Source organism: Molossus molossus, unplaced genomic scaffold (genome assembly GCF_014108415.1).
Source record: "Molossus molossus isolate mMolMol1 unplaced genomic scaffold, mMolMol1.p scaffold_m16_p_7, whole genome shotgun sequence".
Classification (NCBI taxonomy): domain Eukaryota; kingdom Metazoa; phylum Chordata; class Mammalia; order Chiroptera; family Molossidae; genus Molossus; species Molossus molossus.
The window spans coordinates 32,499,868-32,526,837 of record NW_023425401.1 but is presented as its reverse complement, the minus strand read 5'-3'; the positions used below and the strand labels follow the sequence as shown (position 1 = coordinate 32,526,837).

Sequence of the window (26,970 nt, the reverse complement as noted above, 5' to 3'; positions counted from 1 at the left end):
CCATACTCAGTAACCCACACAGCTGGCATGTGCTGCTTCAGCTGGTCTCATGCTTACGAAGCAATCCTGGTAGTCTATGCAGCATGATGAATGCTTTGTTGAAATTAACATTCACTTATCTTTCCAAACAAAGTGTAAAAAATCTACACATATGTAAAAAAATACATGCACATGCATCGGACTAGAAAAGTAGGAGCATCAATACAAATGTTCTAATAGTAGCCTGCAGACATTGTTTTTTTTTTTTTTTATTCAATACTGTCTTTGCTACAGTTACATTGTTTTAAAAATTGAAGACACTGGGAATTTTGCTTAGAGAGCCTTTTGCTTGGAGGCAGTTCATGTGAAACAGCTTTAAGAGCATTGAGGCTCTATCTGATCCCACCAACCTGAAAACCCCAATCAGGAAAAATAGTTGAAAAGACTTGTTGATCCTAAGGAACACCCACTTCTTTTTGTTTTTTATTTTAATTATGCATTGCTGCTTTTGGTTTAATATTTCTGGAAATCAGGGAGATAGCAGACTGGATCCTGAAGTTTAGAAAAAGACTGGATGTTTTTTGCATCTGTCTGTCATTGTCATGTCTGTCTCTCTGTCTCTATTCATTAGAAAGAATGAAAAGAAAAACAAAATCATCATGTTAATATTTCTGTGAAGCTCCTGACTGAAACAGAGCTCCGGCCCAAGAATCTCTAACAGACACATACACCCATATCACCTATTCATCGAGAGTCCCTTTTAACACTAAGGGTAGAATCAGCAATAGAATTTGCACCGCTGTTTAGAATTGAGGTAAGGGTGCGTGTAAAGAAAAGGTGCCTAAGAGAGTAAGTGTACTCAGTAAAAAAGAAACAGGAACAAAGCAACAAGTTATTTGGGAGGAAATGTGATCTATAAATACTGCACATATTAGAATCCAAACAATCTGAATATCTGATTGAGAAATGTTAACATGTCAGGAGTTTCTTCACTATTTCAGCATTTTGGTTAGAGCATGGTTTTCATAAAAGAAAACCAGTGTTAGAAACTGGATGCATGTTATCTTTATCTCTTTGAGGCTGTCTCTTACCAGTATTTTTTCATTAGAGACAGGCAAAATCCCAACTTTGCTTAGAAATACAATCTGTCAGTTGCACTAGAATTAAAACTAAATATATGAGGTAAATCAACAGCTTTTAGATTTATGACAAACTCTTATAATAAATGGATAAAATGATCAAACACTAAGTCCAGTTAATATTTAACTACTGAAAATTTTACTTTGCTTAGAAATACATTTTCCCACCATACTAGAAGTTAAGCCAAATGTATGTGGTAAACCAGCAGGTGCACAGGTCCATAGCAAATTATTACTTAAAACAGATTAAATGTCCAACTAGAAAGGACATTTATTATTTGACAAATGAAAATTCCACTTTGCTTTGAAATACAGTTTTCCAACCATTGGAAAAATTAAGCTAAATGAAGTAAATCAACAGCTTCACAAATAAATGGCAAATTGTTATAAAATAGATAAAATGTTCAAATAGAAAGTCTAGTTATTATTTGACAGGTGAAAATCACATTCTGTTTTGAAATACAATTTTCCCACTAAACTAGAAGTTCAATACAGTTTGTAAATCAACAGATTCATAGATGCACAGAAAATTTTCGGTAAGATGGATTAAAATGTCCAAGTACAATGCCCAGTTATTATTTGATAAAACAGATAATGCACATTAGCAACTCTTTTGCTTTATATGTAGGCTTGTGCAAAATAGGTAAGAAATAGTCAACACTGGCAACAAATACCTGAAAAATTCAAAATTCATTTACAATTCTAAATGTCAAAAAAGTATTTAAAATTCTTCATTAATATTTGGGGTAGTTTTAAATGTTGTTTTGTTGCTTTAAATAACCCAAAAATGTTATCTAAAGTATTTTCTGTTAACCTTGTATTTTATTTTTATTTTTAACATTTTGTTATTTCAGATGAGAAAGTTTAATCAAACCTACTTATTATTGATTGTTCCCCTTGAATATTCTATTTCTAAGGCAAAGAAAATATTATTTCATATGTAGAGGGATAAATAACTCAGGAAATACACCAAAATGATAACTATATATATGTTACAATAGTGAAATCAGAGAAAATTCTCAGTTCTCTATTTATAAATATTTATGTACTAGTGTTCATTTAAAATTTTAATTTGAAAAAGTAATATTATTTCCTTTTTTAAAGGTCTCTGAAAATATAATGTTATTTGACAGTTAAGTCTCCTTGAAAAGAGAATGGAGAAAAATTAATCCAAATTTTAATTTTAAAATCTATATAATGCAACTCTGAAAAATATGTATTAGAGAAAGTCTAAAAAAGTAAACTCTATAATGTTTACTGGGGTTATCTTAGAATAAAGTTACAGGTGATCTTGATTTTCTTCTTTATTTTTTTCCAGTTTTCTGGAGTATTTTTCCCTGAATTTTATACAAGGAATACAAATTAACTTTATTGTGATAAAAATAATAACTAGAGCTTTTTTTTATTTAAAAAATGCTAGTTAACATTTTGAAATAAAAAATCAATTGTTTCAAATTTGTTCAAACTTTGAAAGTCTTGGGATAATTTATAATCGTGAATTTTCCCTACCATCTACACTGGTTTTCAATCTCACTTTTTATAAAAGAATAGCTATTAGTTAACAACTAGATGAAGTAACTCTTCTGGATTAAGAATTTGACATTTCAGTGGTCACCACAATACTCTAGCAAACACAAGAAATCCTGATTATTATTCTATCTGGCAGAAAAGGGTGTACATCCTAAAGATTAAGAGGCACTTCTAAAAAGTATAATTGTGTTCCCCAAGTCCCTAGAAAAATATCTTTCATTGTTGGAAATCGGCGCTTCATTCATTCATATATCTAATGATCAATATTTTATTTCTGATAAAGAAGTAAAATATCAGTAAAGGTGCCACAATTTTGTTTATTTCTAGGAAGGCTCGGTTTAAGTTGGATCCCTGCCACCCTGTCATCTGTAACGGTTAAAATTCTTATTTATCCTCGCAGTATAAATAATCTGTAGCAATGTTACTAAACTATGCTGAATTCTAGCCTTCAAATACAAATGTGTCTCATCCGTTTAAGGAACCTCACTCAGCTGTAGACAATTTGCTTTCCCGTTTTAACTTAAAATTCTTTTGCACTGGTTATCAACAGATTGTCCGTTTTCTTAGCGCCTAACACTTTGGGGCGCTTAAATGGAAATTCGCGCTGAGTTTTTTTTAAAAAGGCAACCTTCCTCATCATTTAAATGAGTCTTGTAACACTCTGCAATTTTCTCCAGCGTAAAATATGTGTATGTTTATACGTACACATACACACAAATATTTGTGGCTGAATCTCGGCAACGCACTTAAAAGGAGTAACAGAAGGCTGCCTTGACTAAATATATTCATTCTCTTTAAGATTTACAAAAACGTAACGTTGCAGGGAGAGCTCGGTCTCCGCGAAAATCTCGCAATCACCACCCAAAGGCCGTGGCCGCGAGCCTCCGAAGCCAGCCAAGCACACTGGAGGCATCCACAGCTGTTTTTAATTGTTTTTGCTTTCTCCAAATAGTGCACTTAGTGGGGCAAATGGTGCTGTTTGCAGCGTCTCTGGCCGCCAGCCGGGGTTAACCCTGACCTGAATGCCTGCTTAGTTCCAGCATTTCATGATTCCGCTTCCCGGCTCAGTAAAACCTAAGAAAAACGAGATATCCGCCGCCCAGAAATGCGCTCAGTAAGAGGGGGGAATTCGATGTTTCAAATGCACATTTTTCTGTTCTCTCTGGATCGGATTCAAGAAAGGGAAAAAATGTGTTTATATAGAGGGGGACGCAGTTTGACACCCATTTTCTTTGGCTCACCTCTGGACCACAGAGCCTCAATCGCGGGGTACGGAGCCCCCCAGAAAAAATGGGCAATGACCCCCAGCTCTTTGATGCAAGGATCGGGAGAGGTCCACCACCGGAGCTGGAAGGGGGGGGTGGGAGGGGGGGGACAGGGATGGGAATAGAAATTGGAGATAAAATTTCTGCGTTTTCTGGGCAGGGAGGGGCCTGCGGGGGTGCAGAGAAAAAGAAAAGGCCAGGGGTCAAGCCTAGGAAGCGACGCACAAAAGGCTCGGAAGTGGGGTGGGTGGCGTCCAGGAGGAGGGGGTGTAGTGGGGACCCAGGCAGCAAGAGGGGCTGACGCCCAAAAAAACGCACCCGGGTACCCCAAAGCAGGGCGGGGGATGGGAATCAGAGGCCTGTTGGCCTCGGTACCGCCTGTCGCGCGCGGGCCACTAACCTGTCAGCAAGAAGGTGCCAGTGGTCGAGGGGCTCATCCTGCGTGTCCCCCGACTCTGTCTTGTCCACGCACAAGGGTCGCCCAGCTCCCACCACGGGGGCAACTGCATTCTTGGCCTGGCTAGGCCAGCCGTCCTCGATTCTACCCTCCCCTCCCTTTCTTCTTTCCTCCCAGCTTGGCCAGTTCAGCATCAGCATCCTGCTCCCCCTCCTAATCCCATACTCCCTCTAGCGGCGGGCCAGTGTAGTGAGCCCATCGCCCCCACCCCCATCCTGCCCGCCCCCACACCCCTCCGCCCCCCTAACCCGCGAAGCACGCTGGGATTTGGTGCCCCCCTCCTCTGTTCAGCCTATATAAGGCTCCCAGTCCGTGCTCTTGGTACACGCGCTTCAACTTCGGTTGGTGTGTGTCGAAGAAACCTGACTGCGACCTGGGAGAACGCGGAGAGGGTCCACCGAGCCTCGCGAAAGGTCCGCTGAGCGGGCTCGCAACCGGAGCCACTCCGGGTGCAGAGTTCCCGGCGGAACCCACGCCTGGCATAGGTGTGGGACCCCATCTTTCCTGTCTTCGCAGAGGAGTCCTCGCGTGGTGAGTATGCGGTGAGGACGGTTTTTTTGTTTTTGGTTTTTTTAGATCACATCATTCCCCGTTCTTATCGGGAGATGGAGCAGCGCCCCTGAATGTCTCCGCGCAAACCTTGTCACGCCTTCACTGGCTGTACCCCAAATCAGTGGAGAAGCCAAGCCTTAAGGGTTTTGATTTCCAGAACCTAAGTCCAGATTTGGTCTGTAGACAGACATGAGCTGCGGACAGACATGAGCTGCAGACGGACTTGATCTCCAGACCAATTTAGAATTTGCTCTTCAAATGCACTACAAAGTGATACGCGCGAAAAACTAATTGGTGCTTAATGCGCTATGGACTGATAAGCGCTTCAATTGCGCTTCAGACTGATAAGCGCTTCAACTGCGCTAAGGACTGATGGGCGCTTCAGTGCGCTACAAACCAGTAGGAACTGCAGCGATATATGAGCTGCAAACTGATTTGCGCTTTAAATGCGCTACAAAATCTGAGCTGCAGAAGATTCGTGCTACAAAAATGATATGATTGCACTACAACAGCGCTTCACTGCGCTACAAGGCACAGGAACTGCAGAGGTACAGGAGCTGCAGAACAATTTATACCTTCAAATGCGCTATAAAGTAATAACAGCTGCAGAGATATCCAAGCTGCACTGTTTGGCGCTACAAAGAAACCAGCCGTAGAGGGATATAAGCTGCAGAGTACAATTACTCTATCTTCTTAGAGGGGGAAACCCTACCCTTTGTCTCTTACATACCTTTTGGAATGGCTCCCACTATGTTTTTCTGCAAGTCGGTTTTCTGCGTGCCGGTAGACAAAATGGAGCCCCAGGCAAAAATTAGTGTTTAACATTCTGCCCACACCATTCCTGCTATAGCAGTGGAGTGGAGGGGCCCTAACTTGAGTGTAAAAGGGAATATTTTGGTGATGGCAGAGCGAGCTGCCTTGCCTAGTTGCGCTTGATTGAAGTTGTAGTGGTGGCGCGAATAGGCGTCCAGCAACAGTTTGTGAAAACTGTTGGTTTGCTTAGTATTGGGGAGGGATTGGATCTGGAGAAAATTCCTCATGTTGCATGAAATGAAGCTGGCTGTTGGAGGCTGGTGGGAGGGGTTTGGGGAGGGGGGATTCTGGGAGAGGCATGAAGCCAGTCTCAGACCTGCCCCGCCCATTCTAGCGTGCCTTCTCTGCAGTATCTGCTCAGAGTGGGTTTAGCGCCTCCCAGAGCCTACCTTGAACGTGCCTCCTCTGCAGCGCGCCTTCCCAGAGCGCGCCTTCCCAGAGCGCGCCTTCCCAGAGCGCGCCTTCTCAGAGCGCGCCTCCAAGAGCGCGCCTTCCCAGAGCGCGCCTCTCCAGAGCAGCGCCTCCCCAGAGCGCGCCTCCAAGAGTGCGCCTCCCCAGACCACGCCTCTCTGAGCCCTCCTCCTTTGAGGTGGCTCCCCCAGACCCCGCCTCTCTAAGCCCGCCTCCTTTGAGTGGCTCCCCCAGGCCCCGCCTCTCTAAGGCCTCCTCCTCTGAGGTGGCTGCCCTAGACCACACCTATCCAAAACTCGGCCCCTCCCTGAGCCAGCCTCTTCTGAGTTGGCATACAGCCCCGCCTCCCCCTGAGCTGCATGCACTTGCGCAGTGTGAGCTACCCCACCCCCATCAGGTCCACCTCTGCGCCTGCGTGTCTTTACTACCTGAGCCTGGCTGCACAGCCCCGCCCTCCTGTGGTTTCTCTGCCGTACCGGTTTTGCTTTCTATCCACAAATATATAATAAATATAAGAATAATAAAGAACAATTAACAATAGTAATTATATCTGGAATTCATAAGCACTTTTTATAAATGCTTTGCATATGTTAAGTAACATAAACCCACAATTTAAATTCGTGATAGTGGGTTATAAAGTGTGCCCCTAAATTGACAAGCCTGGCGCCTCTAAAGGCAATCCAGCTAAATGTTTTACTACAAATGAAAAATAAAATGTTTTAAATACCTTAACACTTAAGGTGAAGGTCTTTGGTTTTTTTTTTTTTCGACATTACTGGACCTCTGTAGTACCTACACCTTGGTGGATACAAAATAAAAAACAACTTGAGAACTGTTCTATAGGAGTTTTAAGTGGCTTATTGGGTGTGCTGGCTTGGTCTCTGAGCAAGAGTGAGGGGTTTATCTATGTGCCTACGAAGCTGGATTTTTTCTTGGAACTCTAGGGTATTAGCCCTGGCTAACTTATCTACATATTTATTAATTGTGCCTGGCATATGGTAGGCACTCATTAATTATGTGTTAAATGACTAGAGTAAATTGTTTTATTCCGTGTTTTCCTTGGTGTCCACAGGTTTTTTTCTGGTGTTTTGCTCCTGGCTCTTTCCTGTGGTGCATTGCTTGCTTTATCTCGCTCACATTTAATAGGATATTTTTTTTTAAAGTGTGCATTTTAAAATTCCAATGTAAGCTGCAATTATAATACAACATAACTAAATTAATTTAAAATAATAATTAGCTTTTTAAAAAATAAAAAGCAAAAGCTAATTATTTAAATTTGGAGCAAGTGGATTATTTAATGGTACATAATTGTCATATTTACAATTTGTGTAATGTAACAAAGTGGTTACAGTATAAAATATAGATTGAGGGTTTTAACTGGCATTATTAAACATTTTTATAAAACAAATTCATACTTTACTGCCAGTTAGATGTACCATGCTTATGTCTCTAACTAAATGAAGAAATTGAAAAATCTGGTTCCATATATTATAAACCATGAACCAGGATTTTGTTATAGGGGTGAGGGTTGGGGAGTTTTGGCTCCCCAAAATCTGTCACACCCCACCCCCAACAAGTATACAAATATGTGCTTATCATAATTACAGCTTTCAGTAAGTCCCTAGGCCCCTGTTATCCCCCTTGGCACTCTGACCCCCCTTCCCCTTAGAAATTTTTTTTTTTTTATCCTCACCTGAGGACATTTTTTTATTTTTTGTTCAGATAGAGCGGGAGGAAGAGAGAGAGAGAGAGAAACATCGACATGAAAGGGACATATTGAGTGGCTGCTACCTGCACGACCCAACCAGGGCCGGGGACAAACTGCAACCCAGGTACCTGCCCTTAGCTGGAACTGAACCCAGGTCTCTCTGGACCACAGGCCAATGCTCTAACCGCTGAGCCAAACCAGCCAGGGCCTCTTAGAAATTTTTTATCTGCATTTTAAATTTTTTATCTGCATTTCAAACCAATGGTAAAAACATGTACATGTTAATGAACTTGCATTTCATAAATAACACACTTAGTACTCAAAAAGAAATTTAGACATTTGAAAATGTAAACGAGAGTTGGTTAATGAAGTGTAATTTCCTGACAATGTTTAATGTAGCGCAGATTTTGCCTACTATTGCTCTTTGGTATGTTTGGGGAATAGAAATTTTTAGAGATTATTCTGTAGAGTCAAAGATTAAACACACATGTATTATTTAATTCCTTAAAAGACTAACACTAAACTCTTGGTGACTTGGCTTTATGCTGGACCATCCTTTCAGGTTTTAGGAATGGGGCCTCTTGACAAAACCCCACTCCCTCACTTCCCCCCCATCGCCATCCTCCCCCCTCCCCCCTCTCCCCAATCTGGCCCTTATTAAGGGGGCATTTAAGGAGCTATAGTTCTGTAATCCAAATCCAGTCACAATGCTCCTGTTCCTTTGTTAACCTGTATTCTGGTTGCTGTTAAACATTTTAAAACTTTACTTACACTGATAGTTAACCTGCCAGCCCACTACCCTCTCACTTTTAATGGTTAAAGTACTCTGGTCTGGGCATTTATCCTTTTTAATTCTACTCCAAAATTATAATTCCCAAAGGTGGGGGTACCTGAGGCCTCATATTAGTAAAGGTCAGGGGTCACAAACTGGTGACTTTGCAGGCCAAATAAGGCCCTGAATTTTGTTTGACCAGCATTGGATTTATATTTTTTTTAAGAATTAAAATAATTGAATGTATTTGGGAGAGGGGAAGTCATGCATCCCAGAGTGACATAGTTGCAGCCCCTCCCTATTGTCTGAACTTCATTCTCTTCTCACTTTTATGTTACCTTCCTGTCTACCAAAAGTATTTGAATTGTAAACCTTTAGTGATCTTCTGTTTCCCTAAACAATTCAGTGATTGTTTGCTAATTTCCTAATATGTTGTTATTTCTGACTTATCATTGTGTTTTGCAGATGTTAAATCCATCAGGCGTGGGCCTCAATAAAGCCCACCCAATGACTGTGATTGACACATAGGTTAAGCTTTCTGACTTGGGTCAGTCTGCACCAGACCTTTTCAGAAATCTGTTTTGAAAGTATTAATGTCTAGATGACAGAAATGGCACCTGAATCACCTGACCTGTGCTTATTAGTTTTTAAATGGGACAATAAAATTATTTATTCATTAAATTTAATAAATAAAAATTGCATTATTTTGTGATCTTATATTCTGAGTGTCACCAGTATAATTGTTTTTAAGGAGTTGGAAATGAAACTAAATGTCAAACTATGGTATGTTAATTGTTGCATCTTCTAACTTTTTAAAACTTGAATATTTTATCTTGAATGTCAGTTATTCATTGTTTTTGTAGCCTAAGTTATTAAAGTAATTAACTAGAAAGTTAAAACTATTAAAATGGCACAGCAAATTTGTCCCTTAAGGACTCTGCTTGCTATATAAGCCACTCCTTGGAGAGTCTGCACCAAAAGCACAGGGCACAGGGAGAGTGGCTGTGGGTATCCAGGTTGGGACAAGGGAGTGACCTAAAGGATTAGGAGGGGGTCTTGGGAAAGAAGGAAGAAGGGGTGTTTCTCCACAGCCTGGAACAGAACTCAAAGTTTACAGGTATATTTGATTACCATCACTTTTTTTTACTTGTGTTCTATTGGTTGAAATAGTAGCTGTTTTTCACCTAACTTCTCTAAATAACACATTTATCTTTGTGGTTTTATTTTATGTAGTTAATTTGGTGCCCATTTTTACCTGTACGGGTCAGAGAGCAACAGGACGGATTGCCAAGGTAAAACCTAGTGAATAGGCAGCCTGCCTGCTTTATATACATTATGCTTCTAAACTTTCGAGCACTTTCCTAGAGTTTTACAAAAATTAGAATTTGATGCTCATTAAAAAAAAAATCACTGAAAAGTTGAAATAATTTAATTGCTTTAAATAGATTTAACCCTATATTCAGGAAGTATATAGGCACTGTGTGATGATATAGTATGTGATTTATTGTCACCAGTCACATAATTAGGACATGTAGTCTCTTCTCTCCAGTACCCACACTCCCCACACCACTCACCCCTTGGAGTTCAGTCCTTATCCAACTCTAAATTACAAACTTTCAGGTAGAGCTGCACTGATCCAGCTCCAGTTTAAACAAATCCAGTTTAAAAAGCAGGGATTGTGAACTGGTGACCTGCAAGTCAAATTAAGCCCTGGATTTGTTTGACCAACAAAGTATTTTAAAAAATAGTATCTTAAGGTGGGAAATGCATGCCCAGGTTGGCATAGTTGCAGCCCCTCCCTGTTTTAATGCCAACCTCTTTCCACAGAAAGTAACCTTTTCTGTTTTCTTATTAGTAACTTTATTAATATCAGCTAACAGTTATTGAAAACTCACTATATGATTTAACTGCATTAATGAAATCCTTACTATAAGTTTGAGGGATGCTATTATTTGGTCGTCTTCAGTGTCCTATTTTATATATAAGCCCAGCTCCTCCTAGGAGATAGCAACTGGTATTTGTTGATTGTCCACATAATAGGAAGGAAAACATACAGACAGACATGTTGCTGCTCAGTGCCATTTCTGTCTCATAGGGAATTCTCTCTGGGAAATCAAATTATGGTAAAAAAAAAACAACTAATTACTAATTTAGACAATCCTGTTGGTTTTGTGGCAGACCCCACTCCCCTAGTCCCCCCACCCCCCACCCCATAGGCTGGAATATTATTTGTTATTCAGGTAACTTCTCAAATAACAGTTATTATTTTGGCTTTGTTCTGTGTAATTTATTTGGTAGCCATCTTTACCTTGAACGTTTCTTGCTCTGCTCTCTGAATTCAAAACTACTTGTTTGGAATGTCTCAGCATTCTTTTATAGTCAGTAAAGTTAAGCAGAGTACTGTTGATACATTTATGTATTGTTGAATCATAATGAACAGGTGACTTTTGAGGAAAATGTCATGTGGACATCAAAAAGAGGGTTGTTTTTTTCATTATCTATGGTTCTTTGTAGGAGTTTTGTTTATTAACTTAATGTAAGCAAGTAAAGAGACTTTAAATACTCATGTAATTAGAATACTTTAGTAGATACTTTAAATGCTAATTTTTTTCTTTATATTGTGCTGCTTTGACTGTATGTGTTGAATTATGCTTTTATCCTCATTTACAGAAACAAAAAGCTTTTGAAAACAAAAAGAAGAAAGAGTGGAAGAGGAGGCCAGGATCCAGGCCTCCATCCTCACGGGAGTGAAGCTACATCTGGGAGGTTTCCTCCCACCCCAACTTTCACCCTGGGGCCCGACTGCCCACCTCCTCCTCCTCCTCCTCCCCCTAACGACCCCTCCTCCTCTTCACACAGCTGCGAAAGGGGTGAGTACATCCCCAACCTGGCTGAACGCCAGCGGGAGGATCTCTCCGAAGAGATCAACAACCTTAGAGAGAAGGTCATGAGGCAGTCCGAGGAGAACAACAACCTGCAGAACCAGGTGCAGAAGCTCACGGAGGAGAACTCGAACCTCCGTGAGCAGGTGCAAGTGGAGCCTGCCCCCCAGGATGAGGAAGATGAGCTGGAGCTCCGCGGTGCTGCAGCGGCTGCTGCCCCACCCCCTCCCATTGAGGAAGAGTGCCCAGAAGACCTTCCCGAGAAGTTTGATGGCAACCCAGACATGCTGGTTCCTTTCATGTCCCAGTGTCAGCTTTTCATGGAAAAGAGCACCAGAGATTTCTCAGTTGACCGCGTCCGCGTCTGCTTCGTGACCAGCATGATGACTGGCCGTGCTGCTCGCTGGGCCTCCGCAAAACTGGAGCGAGCCCATTACCTGATGCACAACTACCCAGCCTTCATGACCGAGATGAAGCACGTCTTTGAAGACCCCCAGAGGCGGGAGGCGGCCAAACGCAAGATCAGACGTCTGCGCCAGGGCATGGGGTCCGTGGTCGACTACTCCAATGCTTTCCAGATGATTGCCCAGGACCTGGATTGGAATGAGCCCGCGCTGATTGACCAGTACCACGAGGGCCTCAGCGACCACATCCAGGCTGAGCTCACATGCCTCGAAGTCGCCAAGTCGCTGTCGGCCCTGATCGGCCAGTGCATCCACATCGAGAGAAGGCTGGCCAGGGCGGCCGCAGCCCGCAAGCCTCGCTCCCCACCGCGCGCGCTGGTGTTGCCGCACGTCTCCAGCCAGGTGGATCCCACCGAGCCCGTGGGAGGTGCGCGCATGCGCCTGACCCAGGAAGAAAAGGAAAGACGCAGAAAGCTGAACCTGTGCCTCTACTGTGGGAATGGAGGTCACTACGCCGACAACTGTCCTGCCAAGGCCTCGAAGGCGTCGCCGGCGGGAAACTCCCCGGCCCCGCTGTAGAGGGACCTTCAGCGACCGGGCCAGAAATAATAAGGTCCCCACCAGATGATGCTTCATCTCACTTGCAAGTGATGCTCCAGATTCATCTTCCGGGCAGACACACCCTGTTCGTCCGAGCCATGATCGATTCTGGTGCTTCTGGCAACTTCATTGATCACGAGTACGTTGCCCAGAATGCAATTCCTCTAAGAATCAAGGACTGGCCAATACTTGTGGAAGCGATCGATGGACGTCCCATAGCATCGGGCCCAGTTGTCCACGAAACCCATGATCTGGTAGTCGACTTGGGAGATCACCGTGAAGTGCTGTCATTCGACGTGACTCAGTCTCCATTCTTCCCCGTCGTCCTGGGGGTGCGCTGGCTGAGCACACATGATCCCAACATCACCTGGAGCACGCGCTCCATCGTCTTTGATTCTGAGTACTGCCGATACCACTGCCGGATGTATTCTCCAATACCACCGATTCTGCCACCACCAGCACAGCCGTCCTTTTACTACCCAGTAGACGGATACAGAGTTTACCACCCAGTGAGGTATTACTATGTCCAGAATGTGTACACTCCAGTGGATGACAGCGTCTACCCAGATCACCGCCTGGTGGACCCCACCATAGAAATGATTCCTGGAGCACACAGTATTCCCAGCGGACACGTGTATTCACTGTCCGAACCTGAAATGGCAGCTCTGCGCGATTTCGTGGCCAGAAATGTGAAAGATGGGCTGATAACTCCAACAATCGCACCCAACGGAGCCCAAATACTCCAGGTGAAAAGAGGGTGGAAGCTGCAAGTTTCTTACGACTGCCGAGCCCCCAACAGTTTCACCATCCAGAATCAGTATCCTCGGCTCTCTATTCCCAATCTGGATGACCAAGCTCACCTGGCAACATACACTGAATACATACCTCAGATTCCAGCGTACCCCACTTACGGCACATACCCGACCTACCCAGTCGGATTCGCCTGGTACCCAGTGGGAAGAGATGGACATGGACGCTCGCTCTATGTCCCTGTGATGATCACTTGGAATCCGCATTGGTACCGCCAGCCTCCGGTACCCCAATATCCGCCACCGCAGCCTCCGCCCCCGCCGCCGCCCCCACCGCCGCCGCCATCCTACAGCACCCTGTGAATTCTGTCATGTCTTTCAGGATCTCTGCCCTCAAAATGTGTATCTGGTCAGCTTCTCAATCAGTGACTGTGTGCTAAATTGGTCTACTGTGTCTTCAGGCCCACCCGAGGTGCAGTCCTCTCTGAAACGGCTCCAGAAGGTCGGGGCCACCCTGGACTGGCACACATCCTAAAAGCACCAAAAGATCCCTACCATTTTCTGGGAGTAACAGAATATTGGCCAACAAATTATCTGTTTTCCACCTTCACTGCCAATTCTAACTAAAATTCGTAATAAGTTTACTTGTAACCCAGTAAATCTTGGAAACCCGAATCAGTATTTACAGAGAAGCTGATGCAAACACAGGAAGTGCTGTTTTCTTTGTGGAGGGGGAGACCAAGAGGGGGAGGACATGACTTTCTTTGCAGTTTCGGGACTCTCTTTACATCATTGGAGGACCGATGCCTTATTAAGGAAGCCACAATTCTTGGTGCAGTGTAAAACGGCTTCCGTGATCTTTTTGCTGCACCCTCAGAGACTTCACCATCTTCAAACTTCTCTCTCATGGTTCTGTTGATTCTCAAGGAGCAGCAACTTGACCAGTTCTCCCAGGAGCAGGCAAAATCCCTGCAACAGAAACACCTCAGGCTTGAGAAGGAAGCGCCCTTTCAGACTGACCTTTGCATGTTGAGTGTGCCTTCACATCCTGGTGCAAATCACGTGTACCCAAGAACTCTGGCTTTGTCACAACACGTTACCATCGTCATGCCAGCAGTGACTTCCACAAAATGTTAAACCTGGTAACCAGAAACTGTTGGTGGCTCCAAGCGTGTTAGATGTTTGTGAAATGTGACCACCTATCAATCATGTCTGAGGGCTAATGAGTAGCAAAATCAATCACTGGAAATCATGGGAGCATCTGTCCACATCTATGTTTCCTTATGCATCTGGGCATTTCATCATCAGTTCCCTCACTAAAATGTAGCATCAGGATGCCTAGAGAGGGGAAATGATTTTAGCACCCACACCCACACTCTTATGCCTGGGAGGGATGTCTTTGAAGAGAAATTGGGGCACTGGATACTGTCTTGAGGATATAAGCTTCTTTAGTGAGCTTCAAATCCAGCTGCCAGTGAATGAAATGCCTCAGAAAGGAACTCAAATGACTCAAAGCAGCAGACAACACCAGCGTTGTCTTCAGTCCAGTGACATCACCTGGTGTCTTCTGGATGCTTTGTGCCAACCTGGGACTGCCTGACTTCTTTTAGCCTGGTCCCTTGCTACTACCTTGAATTGTTTGTCTAACTTCTCTTTCTGTTTAATTCTTTACTACTGCCATTAACCCTGCTGCAGGATTTGTGTCATCCTTCCTGCCTGGTTGCTGAGACTCCATTTTGCTGCCACGCACGGAGAAGAAAGAAGCAGGCTTTGAGGAGCGTGTGTTTCAGCACACAGTTGCCAGTTGCCAAAACACAGTTTAAGCAGTAGAAAACAAGATGGTATATGCTTCAAATTGCCTATCAGGAAGAGGAGTCTAATAGTGAAGTTTCATTTTTCGTCAACATCATCTTTCACATATTCATTAGCATCCTTATTATTGCATGTTTAAATACTTAAATGTTTTAGCTGTAGATTAGTGGTGTCCTTTAACAGTGTTTTTAAGTGGTGACTGCTCAAATATTATTTCCATTGAATTACAAAGTACTATTCAATTCTTACTGTGTTAGAGTTAAGCTAATTAAAATAGATAAGTAATGTAGTGTAAAATACTTCCTTACTGTGAACTTCTCTTACAAACACTGTGAATGAGAGGCTCCTCGGAACTGGAGTTTTGTATAATAGTTCATCCTGTTCATCTTCAATCTTCTATTTTAACATCATATATAATTTCAATTTTATCAATTAGGCCTTTAAAAATCACACAGGAAAAAAATCCATGAATTCAAAGAAGATATATACCTAATTGGCTGTTTTTAAAAAATCCACAAATTTAAAGCAGATACCTAATTGGCTATTTAATCCAAAAAACTTTCTTTTTCTTTTTCAATGGAATCAGAGAACTTGTCCGTCACTCATGTGTTTTAGAGTATGTGATTCTTTTTACACGGTGCATTTCTGCTTCTGGACTGTTTGAAGCGTCACTTCAGTTTACCTCAGATATCAGTCCATCCTCCATATAACTGAATTCAAGTTGTGTTGTGTCAAATTTACAGTTGTCAATTGATCTTCAAGCTGCAGGGGGCCTAGAAATGGGTCATTGTCTGCAGTGCCAGCATGTGCACACGGACATTTGCCATCACTGCAAGCAAAAGTCTGGAGATGTTGGCCAGCGACAACAGTGGTCAGGGAGACCGTGGTGGTACGGGTTTGCAACTCACGGCTGAAGTCCCCTGACACACTCATGGCTGTTTAGTAAAGCTTGTGAAAAACTTTTGGCAGTGTGTACTATGTTCTATTGCTATATATGCTATCTAAATGTAGGTGTTAAGGATAAGTAATCTCCAGTTTATTCTATAGCATCAGGATTTTATTAAGTATCCTTGTAGTCAATTGATGTATTTTGTTGTTGTTGATCAAACTTATGTTAATTGGAGACTTTAAATTGTTTTGGCATTTTCGAACACAGATGCCTTTATTCATAAGAAAGGAACAAGCAAAGTAATTAAAGTAATTAAAGAAGTTAGAAAGAGAGCAAAATAAAAACATAAAGGAGATAAATCAATCAAGATCAATTATTAAACAAAGCCAATAGTCAACCCTTTGAAACATATTGGCAAAATTGATTGACTTGTGGCCTAAATTTGCAGTGTTATTTTTAAAAATTCAAGACGGTACGAACTCTCATTTTTAGGCAAACTTGGAGAGAACTAGCTAAGGTCATCATGCTAGGATAGTGAAGTTTACATATATTTCTGAAGGGTCAATTTAGTTTGAGCAATGAGGTATTTGTGTCCGATGCTGGAAAATGAAGAGTTAGTTTGATGAAAGCATGTGAGGAAGCGCAGTGAACTAGCAGGTGCACAAAAGAGGGGCACATCTATATAGTGCAGTCTGGATTTCTGTTTAAGTTCGCAGGTACCTCTTAGACTCCTGAATTGATCCAGTTGTCATCTGCCACAGACGTCTAACATCAGATTGAATTCCGAGATTGGCAACAGAGAACAGTGCTGGGAAAGACCTGGGCGGAACTGAAGCACCACCTGCGGAGATGGAAACCCGGGTGGGAGCCACAGTACATTTTCATCTGAAGAAAGAATGCACATCTTGTGGGAATGAAAGTTCTTTGTTGTTTCAGACTGTAGAATGCTATCCAATCGGTCTGTGGAAAATTGCATTGCTTTTATTTCTTTGTGTAATCAGTTTAAGTAATAGGGGATATATATAATCATAGGTAATTTTAGGGTGGGAGGGATTATTAAGTAATCTTAAAGGGGTGGGATTAGTTAAACAGCATGATTATTATTAGATATCTTTATAAGTAGGCATAAGTACTCAGTTGTGATCCGTTATCCAATGAATGCTACCCTTAATGATTTCAAATAAATTCGGAGGGAACTGCAGGGAGATTTACCTATTTAGGGTGACTTAAACATGGAAAAACCCTAGTGGGATAAAGTCCAAAGGTGATCACATAGATCATTTAATAGAGGCTCTTTGCCCTGAGTATTAACTCCAGGGACCAAGATTGTGAGCAAAGCCTTTAGAGAGTTACAGGGTGGATAGGCACCCTTTGAGAAATTGTTGCTGAAATGACACTGATAGTGATGAATGGCGACCTTTCATGGAAGCTACACAAATATGATGAATAAGAAATGAAACTGATGAATAAGAAACGTTGCTCCCACCAGTGGCCCTCCTCTTTACCTCTGCCTCTTCTCCTTACCCCACACGTCCTGCCTACCCGTTGCACAGCCCTGCCCTTCCCCATTATTATTGCTGTATTCTCTTTACTCTCTATTTCTCTCAAAGTACTAATATTGATTTGATGTTATAATAAATTCAATTAATAAAGATTTAGTGGTTAAGTGCAAATTGTGTTTTGATCATTTCAGCGCCCACCAGCGTCAAGGGAACATGGTGGGGGGCTGGGGGGGGTGAAGGAGTGGACAGGGTGGGGAAATGAACAATGGGGGGGAGTGGACGGGTAGGGAGTGGTGGGGGAAGGAAGATGGAGGAATGAGGAGGGTGGAGCAGTGGGGGGATGGGATGGGGATGGGAAGAAGGGTATGTGGAGTTAGGGGTAAGTTTGGAAATTAGGGGGAGTGGAATAAAGAATACATTCATCAAGCAAGCCAGTAACAATCCATAATACTCCAGGAAACCAACTAAGTTATTACAGCAGCAAGACTTGTGTAAAATAAAGTCACAGTTAATAGTGACTATGAACATAATATTTAAAAAAAAAAAAAGCTGCAAAGCTTTAACATTAAAAAGGCACATGATTCAATTAACAATATATAAAAGTTTATTTTTTAATACCAATTTTCCTTGGAATACTTGATATTTATTAGTTGAAAATTATAAATAAACATTAGTGAGGACAAAAAGGGAGACAAACCAAATGAAGTCAGGTAGTGATGTGTGGGAAATTCACATACAGATTTTTTAATTTTTTTCTTTATTGATATTAGAAGAAGGGAGAGGGAGAGAGAGAGAGAAACACTCATGAAAGAGAACATCGATTGGCTGACTCTAGCATATCCCCCACTGGGGATCTGGCCCACAACCTGGGCATGTGCCCCGACCTGGAATCCAATCTGTGACCTCTTGGTGCATGGGGTCGACACTCAACCACTGAGCCACACCAGCCGGGCAAAAGATGTTTTGAATACCAATTAACACAATATCAGAGTGATTGTGAAAGTCATCTAAAGAAAAGTGACAAATGAGGTTTGTGAGGTCCTTTTTCTATCAGATTTTAAAAACATGACTTGAGAGTTGTAGAATAATAGGTTGCATACAAAAAACCTGAATTAACCCTGGCTGGTATGCTCAGCGGTTAGAGCGTCGGCCTGCAGCCCAGAGAGACCTGGGTCCAATTCCCGCTAAGGGCACGTACCTCGGTTGCAATTTGTCCCCGGCCCTGGTTGGGTCATGTGGGTGGCGACCACTCAATGTGTCCCTTTCACATCGATGTCTCTCTCTCTTACTCTCTCTCCCTCCTGCTCTGTCTGAATAAAAAATGAAAAAATGTCCTCTGTTGAGGATGAAAAAAAAACCTGAATTAAATAGTGCTAATCACTTGAATACATACAAGTTGAACTATCGTGCTGCACACCATAAGCACACAATGATGTATGTCATTTAGGTCTCAATAAAACTGGAAAAGAAGAAAAAAAACAAACAAATTGCCAGCCCATCCCCACCCTGGCCCAAAACAAATAACACACAAACTGAAAAGAGGACTCTTGATGTATGTTTTGAATAGTTCCTGGGTTCATATGACATGGTGGTCACATAAACACTGGTTTATTGAGAAGGATACATGGAATATGATGACTAGATAGGAAGATCTGGGGTAATATGAAAACACAACTACAGCCCTGGCCGGTTTGGCTCAGTGCTTAGAGCATTGCCCTGCAGTCCAGAGAGACCCAGGTTCGGTTCCTGCTAAGGGCACGTACCTCAGCTGCAGTGTCCCTGGCCCTGGTTGGGTCATGCAGGTGGCAGCCACTCGATGTGTCACTTTCACGTCGATGTTTCTCTCTCTCTCTCTCCCTCCCACTCTATCTGAACAAAAAAATGGAAAAATGTCCTCGGGTGAAAAAAAACACACAACTAACTACAAACTCTCCTGGGGAATGGTACCCTGAATAGTTGTCCACTTGGCCCAGAGTTCACAGAATTCCACGAAGTGCAGTGTGGTAGGCAGAACGGAGAAATTGGGAGGGGTGCACAATCAAATGACTATCCCTTGCCTGCTTGGAGGGTTACTAATTTAAACAATATTGTATAAAATCTTGTAATCACTCTGAAAGGAAACTGAAATGTCCTATTCATCCCTGTTTTTATACCTAGGCTCCTCCCATTCTGACCCCCACTTCTCCCCATAAATCACATGATTAAATAAAACTTAAGGGAAACAATGTAAGTTGCTGAGCCTCAAGACTGTATTACATTTGATTATGCAGCTGGATTGCAAGGCTTGTCCAGAACATTAAACTCACTGAACACAGCGATAGTAACATTTGATGAAACCTATACCAATTTTATGAAAGAAGTGGCTTCCCAGAGGAATATCAACCAATCTATTTATAGCTGCAGAAATTGCTTAAAGAGCCCCTCTTACCAAGTGTAGTCCACATTAGTCATTAATGAAAACAATTGTTTAAAATGAGGATAATACTGTATTAACTTAAAATGCATAAATGTACATTCATTGGTCAATCTTGCTGGAGGCCTGTTTCACTGATTGGAGCTCTGAGTTACCATTCTTGAATAAATTATATCAGTAATACAAAATAAGTAATACTGGGAAAATACAGAACTTTCAAAAATATATAAGAGCAATTAAATACTAGTGTAGAGGAGAATCACCTGATTCTTACCTTAAAAAACACATTAACACAGCCAGTGTGGCTCAGTGGTTGAGCATCAAACCATGAACCAAGAGGTCGCTATTTTGATTCCCAGTCGGGACACGCGCCCAGATAGATTGTGGGCCCAATCCCCAGTGGGGGGCATACAGGAGACAGCCAATTAATGTTCTTTCGCGTTGGTGGTTCTCTCTCCTCATCTCCCTTCCTCTCTCTCTCAAATCAATAAAGAAAAAAAAAATACACTAATGAATTTTAGATAAACCATGAACTACAAGAAGAAAGAAGAGCTTAATAATGGGGAGGGTGCCCTGGCCGGTTTGGCTCAGCGGTTAGAGCATCGGCCTGCGGTCCTGAGAGACCTGGGTTCGGTTCCCGCTAAGGGCACGTACCTCGGTTGCAGTTTGTCCCCGGCCCTGGTTGGTCGTGCGGGTGGCAGCCACTCGATGTGTCCCTTTACATCGATGTTTCTCTCTCTCTCTCTCTGTTCCTCTCTCTCCCTCCCACTCTACCTGAACAAAAAATGGAAAAATGTCCTCGGGTGAGGATAAAAAAAAATAATAATAATGGGGAGGGTAAGCTATTCAGGGAATAATAATAGCAATGAACTAAGACGAACATGCACAACAAGAATTAGGAAATACTTGGCGCATGCCTATAAAATATGTGATAACTAACTTAGTACCCAACCACCTAATATTTTCCCGGAGAAATTAAATACCCAACCCCCACACTTTACTCCTTTTCTGTCTTCTTTGACTATATGTAAAGAAATCTGGACAGATAAATAAATAAGTCAATGTGTGTTCAAAAATTGATTTCTTGAATGTGCCAGAGATTAAGTAAATACCCAATCCCCCACCCTTAACTCTTTTCTGGCTTCTTTGAATATATGTAGAGAAAAATCTGGATGGATAATTAATTAATTGAATGAATGAGTAAATGGATAGATGGATGGATGAATGGACAGATGAATGAATAGGTAAATCAATAAATGTTTTTGTGTGTTCAGTAATTATTGATTTCTTTTACTGTGCCAGACACTATGTTAGGTGTTGGAGGACATGATGCTGGGCTCAGACCTTACACTGAGATACCTAATGCGGTTGAAGGATGAGCACCCAGTGATTCTCCAGCCAGCTACCCCAGCTTTCCTAGGCACATGGTTGCCCAAGTCATTTGCGAACAGGCACTATTACATCAGCATTTAGTGCACATGAAGTATCTTCCTTAAATTTTTTTTATAATTTTTTTTTCTTTAATTCTCAACTGAGGATATTTTTCCATTGATTTTTTTTTTTTTTTTTACACAGAGTGGGAGTGAGGGAGGGAGAGAGAGAGAGTGAAACATCCATGTGAGAGAGACACATCAATTGATTGCCTCCAACAGGGCTCCCACTGGGGTTGGGGATCAAACCCAAAACTGAGGTATGTGCTCTTGACCGGGAATCGAACCTTTGACTCTTTGGTCTGCTGGCCAATGCTCTTACTGCTGAGCCAAACTGGCCAGGGCTATCTTCTTTAATTTTTGGCATTTGAATTTTTTTCTAGACTACACTAAATTTCTTAAATGTTTATTTTTATATACATTTGAATGTTTGGGCATTCAAAAGGATCAACAAGAGGGAGACTAGATGGTCCTTTCCTTCCTAATAAACTTCCCAAGAAACCCTTTCAGCACACAGTAACGCCCCCTGATTTCATTTCCAGATAATCCCTAGAGAGAGTTGACACATTACATTGGGGATCCTGCTTCCTGCTTGGTAACTCAAAATAACTTATAGAATAATATTTGACTCAAGACAATACGTCTAAAGAGAGAGCAAGTCAAGCTCTGGAAGATCATTAATTACTAGTTTATATCTGGACATATAGTGCTTACATAAGAAAATCACTGAATTGAAATCAATTATCACCTCCATAGCTTGTATCATCGGCTAGTTCTCAAGGAGTCCATGTCATAACCCAAGAAAGAAATGGGTAGATGCTGTAGCCCCACACAGCCACTTACGAAGATGCATTATAGGTAAAATTCTTTTTTAAAATAATAAAAATATATTCTTTCTATTCTATTTCTAAGAGTTTTCATCATTATTTATATCTCATTTACATCGACCTGATGTTAGAATATGTCTAGTAAAATACCGCAACATCCTTCCTATCTTCTAGCTGTAAATTGATTTTAAGACTACATATTGCTCATTTTTATAACTTTGAGTCTCCTGAGTATCAACCCAAGTTTTATCACTGACTGGAGTTCTTAAGATTAATTGCAGTGGAGTGATGGTATTTTATTAGCTTTAGGGCCACAAAATTGGCATATCAAATTACCCTGTCAGTCCAACACGGAAATAATGCCCAGTTCTGAGAACTAGATGTAAGCCTTGTTACTAAGTGCTATAATCCAATGTTGGGTTTGGCAGAGTGTTCATTAATCACTTCCCTTTTGAACTCACTTGAGAATAAACACAGGAAGTTAGATGTGAATTAAAGTGTGCTTTTTTAAAATTAATTTTTAATTGAGACATAATTGACATACAACATTATATTAAGTTCAGGTGTACAGCATAATGATTCAATATATAAAAATGATCACAAATAGTCAACATCCATTATCATTCATACTTACAAACTTTTTTTCTTGTGATGACAATTTTTAAGGTTTACTTTCTTAGAAACTTTTAAATATGCAATACAGTGTTATTAACATCGTGCTGTACATTTACTTCCACAGGAATTATTTATTTTATAACCGAAAGTCTGTGTCTTTTGACCACATCCACCCCACTCCCTGCTACCCGCCCCATGCCGTCATCTCTAGTAACAACCACCAGTCTCTTTTCTTTATCTATGAGTTCTTTATTTTCTCTCTCTTTTAAAAGACTCATACATCAGTGAGATCATTTGGTATCTTTTTCTGTCTGAGATATTTCACTTAGCACAATGTCCTCAAGATCCATTCATGTTGTCACAAATGGCAAGATTTCCTTCTTTTATATGGCTGAATAATATTCCATTGCATCTATATCCCACATTTTATTTATCTATTCATCCACTAATGGACACTTAGGTTGTTTCCATGTCTTAGCTATTGTAAATAACTCTACAATGGGGTGCAGATATCTTTTCAAGTTAGTGTTGTTTGTTTTGGATAAATACCCAGAAGTGGAATTGCTGAATGAGATGGTAATTCTATTTTTAACTTTTTGAGGAAACTTCATACTGTTTTCCATAGTGGCTGCACCAATTTACATCCCCCCCAACAGTGCACAAGAGTTAGTTTCCTTTTCTCCACAGGTTTGCAGACGCTTGCAATCTCATCTTGTTTTGATAATAGCTATTCTAACAGGTATGAGGTAATATCTCATTGCAATTTGCATTTCCCTAATGATTAGTGATGTAGGGCATCTTTTCATGCACTGATGGTCATCTGTATGTCTTCTGTGAAAAAATGTCTATTCAGATTCTCTGCCAATTTTTTTTTTTATCCTCACCAGAGGACATTTTTTGATATTTTGTTCAAATAGAGTGGGAGGGAGAGAGAGAGAAACATCGACATGAAAGGGACACATCGAGTGGTCGCCACCCACATGACCCAATCAGGGCCGGGGACAAACTGCAACCGAGGTACTTGCCCGAACCTGGGTCTCTCCAGACCACAGGCCAATGCTCTAACCGCTAAGCCAAACCGGCCAGGGCCCTCTGCCCATTTTTAAATCAGATTGTTTTTTCTATTGAGTTGTATGAATTTTTTTTTATCCTCACTCGAGGACATTTTTTCCATTTTTTTTGTTCAGATAGAATGGGAGGGAGAGAGAGGAACAGAGAGAAACATCAACATGAAAGGGACACAATGAGTGGCTGCCTCCCGCACGATCCCAACCAGGGCCTGGGACCAACCGCAATGGAGGTACATGCCCTTGACCAGAATCGAACCCGCAACTCATTGGTCCGCAGGCCGATGCTCTAACCCCTGAGCCAAACCGGCCAGGGCTTGAGTTATATGAATTTTATGAATTTTATATATTTTGAGTATTAACCTGTTATCAGATATATGTCTTTCAAATATTGTCTCCCGTTTGGTAGGCTTTTTTTATATTGCGGATTGTTTCCTGTACTATGCAGAAGCATTTTAGTTTGATGTAGTCCTACTTGTTTATTTATGCCTTTGTAGCCTGTGCTTTTGATGTCATATCCAAAAATGTATTGCCATGACCAATGTCATAAAGCTTTTTACCCTGTATTTTATTCTAGGCCTGTTATAGATATCTTTTATCAAGCTGAGTTGAGGAAGTTTCCTTCTGACTCTATGTTGCTGAAAGTTCTGTCATAAATGCATGCTGGAGTTTATCAAATGCATTTTCTTTATCTATTGATATGATCGTATGATTTTTTTTCTTTTTTAGCCTATTGATGTAATGGATTACATTAATTGATTTTAAAATGTTGAACAGTGCCCTGGCCGGTTTGGCCCAGCGGTTGGAGCGTCGGCCTGTGGTCCAAAGACACTCAGGTTTGGTTCCCGCTAAGGGCACGTACTTCGGTTGCAATTTGTCCTTGGATACCTGGGATATAAAGTATGATTATCATGGTGTATAATTCTTTTTTTTTTAAATCCTCACCAGAGGATATTTTTCTATTTATCTTCAGACAGAGTGGGAGGGGGAGAGAGGGAGAAACATCGATGTGAGAGGGACACATAGACAGGTTGCCTCCGGCACAACAGCCGGGGACAAACCGCATCCAAGGTCTGTGCCCTTGATCGGAATCGAACCTGCGACTATTTGGTCCGTGGGCCGACGCTCTAACCGCTGAGCCAAACCGGCCAGGGCTAGTGTTTCTTTTTCTATTTGTCTTCCTCAAAATGTCTGGGAGCTCTTAAATTTTTTTTTTTTAATTCATATTTATCAATGAAGGACTTGGTTCATCAGTTTAGGTGCCATGAAGTTCCTTGACCATCTTCAAGCCTTCTTTCTTAGCTATAACTGCCCCCCAAAAGTGTAAGAGTAACTTTGGGGTCCCATAAACGTGGTGAGGAAAATCTTAAGAAATACTTCTTGCCAGGGGGTACAGGGCGCCTTTTCTGAAAGGGCCATAGATAAGCAGCGGATGGACAACCTACTGACCTTCCTGAAACGGTGAGATAAGGAAATGGTCACGATGGTCCAACTCAGCCTGAAGCAACATGTCCTTGTTTTGTTTTTGTTTTTTTAATGTCCATTCATGTTCGTCTGATGGTCAGATTTTACATTTTTACCTTACTCCAGCCCAGGAGCTCATTCATGGCAGATCCTCATTCCGAATTTCCACCTTGTTGAAATCTAGCAGGATGTCACCTATGGGCTAAAGAACGTTCAAGCTGGGACTGTCCAGCTATTGCGTAGTTGTTTATGAATCGGTGCACTAATGGGCGTGTGGCCGGATCCCATTACCAACTCTGCTGACTCGATGCCTCGCCTTCCTCCGAGGTTTCTAGCACTCCTCCTGCTACTACCGTATGTTTTATAGAGATGCTCCAAGTTTTCAGTATGACGATGACACCCTGCTTTGTCTCCAGTGCCGTCATTGATTTGTTCCTTTTCTTGTATCACCTCTATTCTTCACGGTGACTTTTACAAATGAAAGCAAGGGATGTCTATTACCAAGGTGTGGTGGCCACATTTACTTTTTCCACTTCACAACAGTTGACTAAATCACTGGGTAAAATCAGAATGAACAGGTTCACTTAGACTACATAAGCATTGGTCTGATTGAAAATTCAAATTTTTCATCTGTATATTTTGAATGTGTGCTTTGGCCAAGATTCTTAGACACACACACACACTTTTTAAAAATTGATTTCAGAGAAAGGAAGAGAGAGCTTGCATGAGAGAGAAAAATCAGTGGCTGTCTCCTGCACAACCCTCTACTGGGGATGGAGCCAACAACCTGGGCATGTGCCCTGACCAGGAATCAAACCGATGACCTCCTGGTGCACGGGATGACCCTCAACCAACTGAGCCACACAAGCCAGGTTACTATATTACTTTGAAAATGCCAAGTGTTGCCCTGGCCAGGTTTGGCTCAGCGGTTGGAGCGTGGGCTGGAGGACCAAAGAGTCACAGGTTGGATTCCGGTCAAGGGCAGTACCTCAGCTGAGGTTCGGTTCCCTGCCTTGGTCGGGGTTGTGGGGGAGGCAGCCAATGCGACGCGTCTCTCTTACATTCATGTTTCTCTCTCTCTCTCTCTCTCTCTCTCTCTCTCTCTCTCTCTCTCTCTCTCTCTCTCTCTCCTTCCCACTCTATCTGAAGATAAATGGAAACATATCCTCAGGTGAGGATTAAAAAAAAATGCAAAGTGTTATTTGATGTTTGTACAATTCATTTCAGTACTTCTGAGAAATGTCTTCTTAGCTTATTTGAACTACATATATGTTCGTTAATATGCATATATTTTTCATATGAAAATGAAAATATTTGTTATTTTGCTATTCTAGGAGGTGGAAGTTTGAGTGATGGTTTTGCTTTTAGATCATATTTTCTAAATTTTCTACAATAAATGTGTGTAATTAAAAGGGGACATTTTTAAAAAGTGTATTTAGTTTGTTTTCTTTTAGTTTGCTATACAAATGTTACAACATACCCATACTTACATCGGGAAGTTATCACATTTTTGAGCAGTAAAATTAAGGTATGGAAAATCTAAAAGCATAAACAGCCTGATGTGTACTGGTTTCATAGAGATTTTTATGTGTGTACTATGCACTTTAAAACTTCATTTATTACTTCTTCTCTGCTTCTTCTTGCCTCATGCTGACCTTCAAAAACAACATATTATTGAGATGACTCACAA

General features: G+C 41.7%; 2 protein-coding genes across 4 annotated transcripts in view; one reads left to right on the top strand and one right to left on the bottom strand.

Annotated features, from left to right (window-relative positions):
• Positions 1-4,485, bottom strand: part of SGCE (sarcoglycan epsilon) — a 67,498-nt gene extending 63,013 nt beyond the window's left edge. For 2 of the 3 annotated variants that reach the window (XM_036246643.1, XM_036246644.1), the window contains exon 1: positions 4,314-4,485. In XM_036246643.1, coding sequence (XP_036102536.1) covers positions 4,314-4,422 — 109 coding nt within the window. In that variant the 5' untranslated portion in view covers positions 4,423-4,485. The remainder of the gene's footprint in view (positions 1-4,313) is intronic. The other variant, XM_036246642.1, reaches the window with a different exon arrangement.
• A 276-nt stretch (positions 4,486-4,761) lies between these two features.
• On the top strand, positions 4,762-15,525 carry PEG10 (paternally expressed 10). The gene is given in 4 exon segments (XM_036247484.1): positions 4,762-4,901; positions 9,860-9,918; positions 11,297-12,462; positions 12,465-15,525. Coding segments are annotated over 2 exon segments (2,049 nt in total). The 5' UTR covers positions 4,762-4,901; positions 9,860-9,918; positions 11,297-11,573; the 3' UTR covers positions 13,625-15,525.
• The last annotated feature ends 11,445 nt before the right edge of the window (positions 15,526-26,970 follow it).